Genomic DNA, 12,381 nt, shown 5'->3' with positions numbered 1-12,381 from the left:
GCTGGGTGTGGGCAGTTCTTTAACCCCTTCAAGGGCTTAGCCAGGAAGTAGCTGAAGCTGCCTGGTACTTTGGAGATGGATTCCAGAGTTTCTGATCTAGGCTCCTTATCTCACCTGTGCAGGTCAGGACAATCGCAGCAAGCTCCGGAACATGACGGACTTCCGGCTGGCAGGCCTTGACATCACAGATGCCACGCTTCGCCTCATCATTCGCCACATGCCCCTCCTATCTCGACTCGACCTTAGTCACTGCAGCCACCTTACAGATCAGTCCTCCAATCTGCTCACTGCTGTCGGGTCTTCCACACGTTATTCCCTCACAGAGCTCAATATGGCAGGTATGCTGCCATGGCCTTGGCCTCTAGAGGTCCCAACCCTGCTTGGAGCTTGGCAAAGAGACCAGAGTGAACTTGGGTCTGTTGATTGAACCATGTTAACTCATTGCCTCACCCCTGCCTGGTCAAGGATATGGGGTTTTTATCCCTCTTTTAACTGATGTGGGTAACTGAAGCCTCAAGTAGGCAAGTCAGATGCCAAAGTGCATTGCCACCATTCAGATGCTGTCTGGTCAGCCTTGAAGCCTTTGTGCTTTCTATCACATGGTCCTGGGAGTGTGGCCACAGGAGGCCTGCAAAGTGTTGGTGGCTCTTCTGGTCTCTCTGAACCAGGTAGTTATGGGACAAAGAGGGCTGTTTAGCATTTTGAGGGAGATAAGTAACACTAAAGGGCTAGGGGATTGCATGGCAGAGGAGTCCTGATGTGGATGTGGAGGTGAGCATTGTCTTTGGGGTTCCTTCCCTACAGGTTGCAATAAATTGACAGACCAGACCCTGATCTACCTACGGCGCATCGCCAACGTCACCTTGATTGACCTTCGAGGATGCAAGCAGATCACTCGGAAAGCCTGTGAGCACTTCATCTCAGACTTGTCCATCAACAGCCTCTACTGCCTGTCTGATGAGAAGCTGATACAGAAGATCAGCTAAGACACACCCGGCCCAGACTGAACAGGAAGCCGATCTTCCCCCAACTCCCCACCGAGGAGAGCCTCTCTCCCCGACCCTGCACAGGCTCCAAGGCCAGCGTCACACTCCCTCTCCGCTCTCCTGTCCCTTGAGCCCTTTCCCTGCAGGCAGGGCAGAGAGGGTGGTGGACCCCAGGCTCCTCTCCCTCCTAAGGAAAAGGGAGTGGCAAATTGATCTGAGGGAAAAGCACAGGCTGTGTGCTGTCAAGGTGCCTGCTCGCTTGCTCACCCACTTGCTCGCCTGCCAGGAGGCCAGGCTTTCAGTTTGGGGGTGTTTGTGCAACCTTCATCTGCACTGGGCCCTGCGCCCCTCCTCCCAATCCATGGTCCCCAACAGTGCCTGGTTTTGAGCAAACTCCCAGGGAAGAAAGCAGCCCTGTCTCTGTGGCCAGGTTCTTGTGGTGTCCAGTGCGTGTCTCTCCGTCACACTCTCCCGGCTTATGCAGGAGGGGCCAGCAGCCCCAGGGACGCCAGACCCATGCAAATCACACTGGTGCTGTTAAAATGTCCAAAACCTTTTGTCCAAGTCTGTGCTCGCCCTCCTCTCCACTCCCCTTAGCTTGATACTGTCCTGCGCTTGTGGTAGCTCAAATAATGGTGTTTCCCCACCCTACCCCATCCCATCCTATCCCTCCCCAAACTTTCCTGCTAGTCTCTATGAGGTCCTTGTTGCACTTATTGGGGTTGAGGCTCTTCAGAGGAGCTGGAACTGCCCACCCCAGGGACACCCCGTTGTTGGTTTTTTTTGCTTCCCAGGCAGATTCTGAGATGGGCACCATCTCCCTGTTCTCCCTCCCTGTTTGGCCTCCCACTGCCCTTTTCCATATATCCTTATTCCTTCCTGAATAGGGCTTTCCCAGGATGCATGTTCTCAGAGGGAGCAGCCTATCTCCCCCAGAGGGGGTGGGGGAGCAGAAAACTAGGCCAAGTCCCCATCTGCCTCCCACCCAGGTGCCAGGCCTGGTATAGCAGAGCCCCCCAGAACCCAGGCCTTGGGTTTAGCCCCAGTAGCTCACTGATTTGGCAGCTTTGGGTGGGGTCCTGCTTAGAAGCCAGTCACCTGCCCTCTGCCTGCAGCCATGGAAGGGGGTGTGCATGTGCCTCTGTATGTGTGGTTGTGTGTATTATGTGCGTGCGTGAGTGCATGCGTGCGTGCGTGTGTGTGGAGGGAGGTAGGGAAGGGAGCATCGAGTCTCCCATACCACCGCCCTGTGTGGAGCCCCGTCAGCTGCCCCCTTTTCTTTGCATTGAACGGCCTGTCCAAAGATCCTCTCTCTAGGGCAGCAGAGAGCTTTTTGCACTTTAAAAAAAAAAAAGGAAAGAAAGGTCGGAATTTCTTTTGGGTTACTATTTAAGTGTGTGAGGAGATGCTCATGGCAGCAGCCTGTGGCAAGAGCTTATAAATGAGACGCAAATTTGCACTCTGCTCCCCATCTGTAAGGATATTGATAGCACAACCTTGCCCTCCCCCCCTACCCCCGCCTTCTCGTTCTTCAGCCCCAACTATTCCTGGCCCCTTTCCTGTAGTCCAGTCTCAGGCTTTCCTCCTCCCTGAAACCCTGCTGGGGGGAGGGGAAGGAGCCCAGGCATCAGGGGTCTGAATTGTGAGCCAACTCAGAGGAGAGATGCCAACTGTACCCTTGCCACTTCCAAAGCAATAGAGGCAGAGGGGACTCCCTCTTCGCCACCTAGTCCGGCTTTGACCTGGCATTGACCAGCCAGCCTCCTAAGAGAAAAGTGGTTCCTGGTAGAGGTGGTATTGTGCGTTTCTCCCAATCTACTGATTGTCTTGGCTGCATCTTAAAAGCAGCAGTCTGCTCCCTTGACCCTTTGCCCCTTCTAGTGGTCTCCAGGCCCTAGCAATCTGGGGCTGAAACTTCGAGGAAATGCCAGTGACTTATTCCAGAGTGCCTCAGTTAGGGGAACTTCTCTGTAAAGAACCCTGGGTATTGAGCAAAAACCTTATTAATACTATTGTCAGTGACCTATAATTGGAAGCTTCCTGCCTTTTTTTGGTTGCTCCTGTGGAAAATACTGAAAAGATTACTTTTTTTGGGTGGGGGGGCTTTTTATAAAAGGGGAGGTGGAGAGACCCCTTCAGAGCAGGGATTGTGCCGGGAGAGTGCCTCTGACTTTGGGACATTTCATCCACAGAAATTTCCAAGCTGATAGTTTGTTTTGGGTTTGGTTTTGTTTGTTTCTGGTTTGGAAAAACAAGCATTTTTACCGTGCACGTAAGTTGGTCAGCAGAAAAGGGAGCCCAGGGTGGCAGCAGATGGACCGAAGCTGCTGCTGGGTTTTACTTTTCTTTGAGACTGTGAGGAGAAAATGGTTTTTAGAGGTAAGGGTTGGTCCAGGTGGAGGAAAGAAGTCTCTGGAGACAGAGGAACCCGGGGAGTCCATCGCATTTCCTGCAATCTGCTCTTAAATACGGCCTTGCCAGGAGAGCCTGCCCTCTTCAGACCGCAGGACCAGACACCCTGCCTCCATCTTTCCAAGCACCGGGGCGAAAAACCACAAAGGAAAGGAAGAAAATTTATATATATATAATATAAAATCACTTGGTGATTAAAAAAAATAACTGCTCCATAAATAAAACTCCTAAAGTCACTATGTTTAAAGGGTTTGGTTGTGTTTTTTTTTTGTTTTTTTTTTTTTTTGAAGATATACTGTAAGTATATATTTTTTGTTGCTGATTTAGATTCAGTCTCCAATGTTGTGCTAAGAGTTTTTAAATTAAATGTAAGCATTAAGGGGATAAATTTTAAGCTATCTCAGTTGACACATTGGGGATTTGGGGCCAGGGAAGGAGGGAAACTAGTTGGACTGTTTCCTAAAAGTTCTTCACTGTTGGTTTTAGAAAGAGCAAGGACATCTTCCTCTGACATGGAACGGGAGATATTTGTGTAAGAAAATATTTTAAAGACAAAAAACAAATAGCCTTCAATGGGGGATATTTTGGTTTGTTTTTTGTTTTGTTTTTGTTTTTTTAATAAAAATGCTTTAAAAACAAAAACAAAATAATACCTCTTTTGCCTTGGTGTGTGTGTGCACAAGCGAGCGAGCGAGTCAGCAGTTACTGCAGACTCATGCTAGTGACCAAGGCTGGGACTTGCCTGTCTTAACCCCTGTGAGCACAAGCAACATAACTGCTAGGTGCCTGTGCTACCTCTTTCCTTTTCTGGAAAACAAAAAAGTCAAATGGTAGCACTTCTAAAAACATTACAAAATTTACTTCATCAAAGTTTTTAATGGCTATCCAATGAAAACTTTGTTATCTGAACCAGCACCAACAGGCAGTGATTAGAGTAGTCCTGCTAAGTCATAGAAGAGAGCTGGAAGGTACCCTTGAGAATGGGCTTGGAGATTTTGAATCGTCCATCCCCACTGCCATGGCTATTCCAGGAGAATCACTACCCAAGGCCAGTCTCCATCCAGCAAAGGTATAGAACAGGCCCAAGGTCACTGAGCAGGTTGAGGGCCAAACTGATGTGCCTGTCAGCATTTTTCTCACCTGTATCTTATCACATGGCATGTCGAGTACAAGCTTTATCTCCAGTCAGGTAGGTGTCTAGCCTTTAAACATGTGCCTTAGATGCTGCCAGAAATCTGCTTCACCCTGGTCACAGCTATCTCAAGAGGTCTGACATCCCACCTGGGAGGTTTCCAATAGGGCTGGGGGTGGTACCTGCATAGCTCCAGTCCAACCTGCTGTCCTCCATATTGGTAGCCAGAACATGTCTCTTAAAAGATACAGTTCTATTCTCTCCTGTTGAAAACACTTCAGTACATTCATCTCTATTCTAAGTCTAAATGTGTTCTGGAATGTGGTGCTGCTTCACCACTCACCATTTGCCCACTCCCACTGCTCTCCACCCAGAGCTAACTTTCTAATGCCACCCATCTCTTAGGGCTTAGAACATGCTCGTCCCTTTGCTTGCTCCATTTTCCTCAGCTTACATGTCACTTCCCCTGGGAAGTCATCTTCTACCCTGCTCAGGATTGGATCAGATGTTCACCTAGTGTCCAACTGTTCCTTTCAAGTCAGTCTCCCCAACTAGCCTGAAAGCTCCACGAGAACAAAGATTGTTCTGTATGGCTCACCATGCCAGACGGAGCAGCGGGCACAGTGCTTGGCACATATCAGATGCTCCAAAAACATTGCTGAATGGGGGTTCCCAGCAACCCAGACACCCAGAGGTCAATCTCAGTTTTCCAAACTCACCTTTTTTACTACCTCATAATGTCTTTTTCCTTTCTTGTGCCAATGCTGCAAGCCTCTCTCTTTTAATCTATGGCCGTCTTCCTGCTTTGATGTAACCTACATTCAGCTATGAATTGTCCTTCCAAGGGCACACACAAAATTCCTCAGTAACCTTCTGGGGTCCTGAGTAAGTTCATCCTGCCCCTGGCATCTGTAAAATGGGAAGCACCATGATCTGTACGTAGTAGGTGCTTCTAACAGGGCTCAAACTGAATCCCTCTCTGGCCTCTCTCTGCTGCCTCAACACAACCTGTGAATATCTAGCCCTCCTTCAAATACCTCTTCCTCCAGAAGCCTTTCCCCTTTCCCCTCCAACAGAAAGGAATCAGCCTGGCGTTTCTGTATCTCTCATAGGCAACAACAATATAGTGGCAGCTAACATCTCGATGGGCCTTACTGTGTGTCCACATGTAAAAACTTACTTTATACTCACAACAACCCGCTATTACTACTCCGTTTTACAGATGAGAAACTGAGCTTCGGACATCAAACAATTTGCCCAGAACGACTTAGCTAATAAACCCAGAAACTGGCTCCAGGATCTGCCTTCTCAACCCACCACCCAGCCTCTGCATTCACACGACACCATTTCATGCTCACACCCCCACCCCTGCAAGGTAGGTGTCTTCATTCCTTAGATGACAAACCAAGACGGGACGAAGTGACAGTCTCAGGGTCAGTGGCAGAGCTGGGAAATAAGTGAATTGTACACCTGTGACTGCAGGACTACTCCTTCATGCCAGCTCGCCCCTGTTCTACCAAGCACCCCAGGCCGGGTCCCTGCCCCACATGCCTTCCCCGTGGCCCTTAAGCTCCCTAAGATCAGGGCCACCTTAGCCAGGAGTGGAAGGACGAGGATTTTATTGAATGTAAGGAAGGGGGGTGGGAAGGAGAAGACAACACAGACCCTCCAAGCCGTGCGGACACACAGGGCCCGGTGTCCAGTTTGAAGCTCGGCTGTTCAGTTTCCTTTAATGCTCTGCAGCTGTCATCATGAAATACTTACTACTTGTTGAACATAAGGCCCTCACATTTTCACTTTGCACCGGGCTCGGTAAATGATGTAGCTGATCCTGTGGGGAGAGGCAACACCAGTCCCCCCCACGGAACTCTGTACCAAGCCAGTAGCGTGGTGAGCTGGAGAGCAGCAGTGAAGAAGACCTGGCACCTGCCAGATGGGGACACCTGTCCTCCCACCACCTCTCCAGGGTGCGCTCAGAGTCCAGATCCGGAAGGAAAGAAAGCTCAACAATGACACCCACATGTGGGCAGGAAACAGAGCAGGTGCGAGGGAGGTCTAAGAGCACCTGGCTTTCCCCTCTGCTGTCACCACCAATTCCAGAGAGGCCCAGGGGGCAGGGAGATCCCGCTGCCCTACCCCACTCCTAGACGTGCCATGAGAGTTCTTAGCATGGCCAGACGGATGACTGGAAACAGAGACACAGAGAGTCACAGAGAAAAATATCCTGAAAGACCCAGCAAGGAAAGGCAGAGAAAAAAGAGGGGGGAAGAGAAATGAAAGGAGAGGAGACCATGGAGGACCCCTAGGGGAAGACAGGACAGTTGGACATGCAGCACTCATTGGGGCTCCCCCTCTGCCTAGCAGCTACTTCACGCACATTAATCCTCAAAACCATCCACTGAGGTCTGGCTGAATGCGTTCCTTGTACAGATGAGAAAGGTAAGGCTCAGAGTAACCTGCCCAGGGTCCCTAGCGGGGACAGTGAAAGGTGACACTGAGATGCGACCCCAGGTCTTTCCCCCTGCCACCACCACCCCCGCCCCCCAACAGAGCGGCCAGAGCACAGGCCCGAAGAGGGGGAAGGGGGCTACGAGACCGTGACTCGGACACTCACAGTCGGGTTGGGGACTTCAAGGGACAAGCCGGCGCGCGGCGCACAAAGTGGCCTCCGGACCAGGCTGACCAAGAGCGCCCGAGCGCATGCGCGCTGGGGCAGCTCCAGCCAGCGCCGGGGGGCGGGGCGCTGCCGAGGTGGGGGCGGGGCCGGAGCCGCGCTGGCAGAGGCTGGGAGGCCAAAGGGGAGGTGGAGGAAGAGCGGGGGGAGGGGTGGGGGCGGGGCTGCGCGACCTTCCGGAAGGCTCCAAGGCGGGGCGCTCCTCCAGGGTGTCGGGCTGGCGCCTGTGGACCCCGAGGCAGCTGAAAGCCTTTGAGCAGGGCGGGGAGGGGGAAGGCAAGCCTCCTGGATCACCCCGGCCCTTCCCTCCCTCAGGGTATCCGCACGGGCTGTTCCACGTGCTGGGGGAAGTTTTTTCCCTTCCTCGGGCAAAGCTACTTTCTCTCTCATCCTTCTGGTTCTAGCAAAAACGCCCCTCCTCAGAGGTTTCCCTCATTGTCCCATCTAGGGAGGCTCCTGCTTGTGTAACAACTTGTCACCTGTCCCATAGGAATGTTTCCAGCATTAAGTGAGATCATCTAGGCTCTTGAATAGAGTGAGAACCCAACGGTTATTATCATTATGCATAGTTTGTAAGCTCACCGTCTGGCTCTCTCTAGGTAGTAGGCACTCAACAAATATTGTCAAAGGAATGAGGAATGCATGAGAGGTGGCTGTCGCTGTCAGGCAGGAGTTTCTCCAGATCTGCCCAGTGTACCCCTGGTGAGGCCAGAGAAGACTCTGCCATCTTCAAAGCTGGGTACCAAGACAGATGGTGAGGCCAGGCCCGGGCAGGAGAGAACCGCACATGCCCTCTCCACCCTGTGCCCATTCACGGGCACATGCAGACACTGTCACATGCAAGACCTTCCCTTGGCCCTGAATGGCCAGCGGGCGGCCTTCTCCTGGGTGCCTCCACCTTGCATTAAAGCTCTTGCCAGATTAATTGGAGGTACAGCCAATTCGCATTATTGCTGTAATTATTCTCATTATTCACAGTAGTTGCAATGAATACCGAACCCTTGCCCCTAAGAGAAGTACAAGTTCCTGCAAGCTCTGGTCACCTTTTTGTCAGTCAATACATAACCTTGTTTTAGGCTTTTCTGGTTTTTGTTGTTGTTTTTTACTTCTTTATTGTATAATTTTTTATTGTACAATTATTTTTATTGTATAACATATATATATTGTATGATATAACATATATGCAAAGCAAAGCAAGAAAAAACCAATGGTTTTCAAAGCACTCTTCAGCGAGTAGTTAGAGGACAGATCCCAGAGTTTGTCATGGGCTACCATATGATCCTCTCAGATTTTTCCTTCTAGCTGCTCCAGAATATAGGAGGCTAGAAGGAATAAATATTTTCTGAATCATCACAATTAACTTTTTTTCTTTTTTTGTGTGAAAAATAACATATATACAAAAAAGCAATAAATTTCCAAGCACAGCATGACAATTAGCCGCAGAACAGATTTCAGAGTTTGGTGTGGGTTACAATTCCACAATTAGGTGTGTTTTTGTTTAAAGACATCTAATTCAATATATATTATTGATTCATAACACTGTACTTGCAACCAACAGCACTCTACCTTACACCTCGACAAAGTTTCTCTTACACACGTGCCTTCTCTGTAAGGTACATCGGAGTCTTCGTGTATTTAGGAACACTAGACAGCACTTCAGCGCTACGCTGGGGGGGCCATTTTAAACAGCAAAATCACCAACAAAAGAGCAACCCCCCAAAATGCGCAAAAAACATGGCACTAAATATATCATGAAAAACACACTTGTTTAGCAGCATGAGAACTGAAATGACAAGTCCAAGAGTCAAGGTGTTCAACCTCAGCTGGAAATTTTCGTCTGCTCTGGACGTGTCTGTGAATGACCGCCAAAGCGCTGCCAATATCAATTCGGGGGAACAGAGTCATTTTCGCCAGTTGGTGAATTTGCAACTACAGAATCCGTGAATAATGGATAAGACTGTATATGATTAGGGGCCTTCTTTCCCATCAGACTGGGCCAACGCTGAGTCCGATTTCCCCCTGCAGCCCTCGCGTTGTGCCAGGAGCCATGCTGGGTATGAGGGACACAGCCGTGACGGCAGGGACGCCAAGGAAACCTTTCAGCCAATGAGACAGCAGAGTGAGCAGGAGCCCACCTCGCCAGAAAGTGAGAGGTGATGGGGACTTGGACTGGGCTTTAGCAGGGCGCTGTCAAAGGATTCAGGGTACATTTTGGAGACAGTCACAGCAGGTAGCTGACAGGTCAGTCTGGACTACAGCGTATGCGTGTGGGGGTGGGGTGGGGAAGGGGACAGAAATATACTGAGGACGACTCCTGGGTTTTTGGAAGATGAAAGAGCCATGACTGAGATGGGGGTGCGGGAGAGAAGCAGGGTGGGCAGGGGGTTGGTTGGCGGTGGCGAGAGCTCAGTGTGGGATGTTTCACTTGCAGCACCTGTTAGTCACCCAGGGTGGGTGCCAAGTAATAAAGCGTCTATGCGTCTGCCACCCAGGCAGAGATGGAGGGTGGTCCATGGCTCTTGGCACTGCCAGCCTCCCAGCCACAGCCTGGCCCCGTCTGGGAACCGGATGAGGGTTTGTTGCAAGAAGGAATGCCTGGAGTCTGACACCCAGGCAAGTCTACCTGCCGACCTACCCAGAACCACCAGAGGGCAGCACTGCCCCCCAAACCAGGCTCCGGTCCCCACCTCTACCCGGGCCGGGCAGTCACACCAACTTCTCCCACTTTTCTGGGTCCCGGGAATCAATGAGGCTAGGGGTATGGGCTGGGCCAAGGGCGGGAGGGGTTGTCAGGGTTTTATGAGGTGGCGGGGGGTGGGGAGAGGGCAGGACCAGCTCCCGGGGCAGGATGGCTGGCAAACTCAGAACCCACAGGCAGAACCTGTTCTGACAAGTTTATCAAGCAGAATCTCTCAAATAGGGGCTGCCCAGAAAACCCAAGGAGTCAGGGGGTGGGGGAGAGTTAGGGGCCCCCTGCTGTGCACCTTGGCCCGGGTGCTGCCTCCGTCTCCATGTGTCACCTCGGGCTAGGGAGTTCACGCACTTGGTCACTCATTCTTTCATCCAATATTGACTGATGGCCTTTCTGTTATGGGTGCCAAACTAGGCCTAGGGGGGAAGAGATGAACCCCGAGCGTTGATTACAGTGAGATTTACCTTTATATTTTCATGCTTGAGCATTTCCTATGTCAGGATGTGTTCTCCAGTGATGCGAACGTTCCATAAAGCCCCACCCCTCACTGTCAGTGGTGCACCTTACAACTGATGATGTTTTCAAATCAAGGAAATAGGGTGGTGAGTGCAGAATCAGGGATGGACACAGTTGGGGTTAGGGCATCATGGAAGGCTGCGTGGAGGAGGTGGGTCTTGAAGGACAAGCAGGAGTTATAACGTCAGGAAAGAAGGCACAAAGAAGGGCTTCCAGGCATAGGGCGTGCAGGTGAAAACTGATTAGCAGTCTGCTTGGGGTAACCTTAGGTGCAGAGGATGGTGGCAAAACGAGCAGTAGTGGGACATGAGGGCAGGGCCCAGCCATCCAAGACTCAACTCAACCTGATCTGCTTTTGGGCTTAAGTGGGTCCCCCACTCCCAGCAGCTCCCAAAGTCCTAGAGAGCTGCATCTTCATGCTTAATAAGTGGTGACCCAGGAGCTCTAGATTTGGGACTGGCAATTGTGGTTAGGCCCTGCATCAGGGCAGCAACCCCCAAGGAGTGGACTGGTGGTCCGAGAGGATTTTCAGGAGGCCAGCCCAGGATGGCGTGGTGATAAATTAGAGTAGGGAAAGGTGAGAGAAGAGGGAGGGGTTGGGATGATACCTGCAGTTCTGACTTGGGTGTGTATCTGCAGGGACGGCGGTGCCACCCAGTGAGAAGGGGAGCTCACCTCCCTGACACACTCAGTTCTAGGCTCTGCCAGGACTGGTCTGCGCTCCCTAGCCAGAGGGGCTTACTCCTTCTCCAAGAAGCCCATGAGGGTGGGATCCTTGCTTTGCAAGTGCATCCTTCCTGGTGGCTGGCCCACCAACTGCCATGGGGATCGAACCTGCTGCCAAAGGAAGTGGGGAGGAGATCCAGAGTGGGGTATGTTGAGATTCTGTGTGTGTGTGTGTGTGTGCGCATTGCCTAGAGACACACAGATTTAAGCCACCTGCTTGGGTGGGCTCTCAGCAGGGTGGGCTTCCTCTGCCAGGTAGTACTGAGACCCCTGTGCCCTCCCAGGCTGGGGGGGGGAGATCTGATCCCACGTTGTGGAATCATCGCGAATGGGATGGGATGCAGGGAGGGAAGCTGACCCAAGTGTGCAGGTCAGGGGCCTGGGTCTGGGGTGGGCTGGGGCTGGTTTGTGTGCAGGGTCCGTGGTCCTGAGTGGGAGTCCTGCAGCCAGGTCTGGAGAAAGAGGGGTGGGGAGTGGAGTCTGGGGCAGTTGTCAGGTCCAGGTGCTGGGACCTGGTGACCCTATAAGGGTTCTTCATCCAGTCTTGGTCCAGGGTGGGGTGCCCTGGCCTTGGGCTATATGTCCAGCATCCTGGGTGGCAGGTCCAGGACTCAAGTCCAGGTCTGGGCCCTGACCCCGAGTGTGGGGATCAGGGTCAAGGGAGCGCTCTGGGTCTGGGGATGTGACCAGCGTCTGAAGTCAAGGTCCAAAGTCTGGATCTGGGGTCCTGTTGGCGCGCTGGGGTCACGATTGTGTCCAGATCTGGGGTCCGTGTCGTGGTCCTGGTGTGGAGTCAGGGTCCCGGGTTGTGATCTGGGTCAAGGTCTCATGATCAAGCTCTGGATCTGGGGTCCTGTTGGCGTTCTGGGGTCAGATCGTGGACGGGGATCGGAAGTGGGAGTCTGGGGTCTTGATCGGAACAGCTCTGGCCTCAGGACTGAGGTTTGACCGTGGAGTCCCGGGGTCCGGCGTTGGGATCCGAGTTGAATTTAGGGTCCTCTTCGGATCCCGAACCTCTTCGGTTCCAGGTCGGGGCTCGAGGGTGGAGATCCGCGGGCAACCGGCGGGCGGCCGCTGGGATCCGGGATCGTGCCCCCAAGTCTGGGTCGGGGTCCCGGCTCCGCGGGCAGGGCCGGGCGGCCCGCGCGGCCTCCAGGGGGCGTCCCCGGCCGCCCGCGCCGCCCGCCCGCCCGGCTCGGCCCCTCGCGGGCTCGCTGGCGCTGCGCGCGGCAGGCGGGGCCGG

At 52.5% G+C, this 12,381-nt stretch overlaps 1 protein-coding gene across 6 annotated transcripts in view; it reads left to right on the top strand.

Moving 5' to 3' along the window:
• KDM2A (lysine demethylase 2A) overlaps positions 1-3,645 on the top strand; it is a 121,975-nt gene extending 118,330 nt beyond the window's left edge. For all 6 annotated transcript variants that reach the window (XM_077115577.1, XM_077115580.1, XM_077115576.1 and 3 more), the window contains 2 exons: positions 123-338; positions 805-3,645. In XM_077115577.1, coding sequence (XP_076971692.1) covers positions 123-338; positions 805-986 — 398 coding nt within the window. In that variant the 3' untranslated portion in view covers positions 987-3,645. The remainder of the gene's footprint in view (positions 1-122; positions 339-804) is intronic.
• The last annotated feature ends 8,736 nt before the right edge of the window (positions 3,646-12,381 follow it).

This window comes from Tamandua tetradactyla, chromosome 9, assembly GCF_023851605.1.
Source record: "Tamandua tetradactyla isolate mTamTet1 chromosome 9, mTamTet1.pri, whole genome shotgun sequence".
Taxonomy (NCBI): domain Eukaryota; kingdom Metazoa; phylum Chordata; class Mammalia; order Pilosa; family Myrmecophagidae; genus Tamandua; species Tamandua tetradactyla.
Note: the sequence above shows the minus strand (reverse complement) of the source record. Positions and strands in the feature narration are given on the sequence as shown.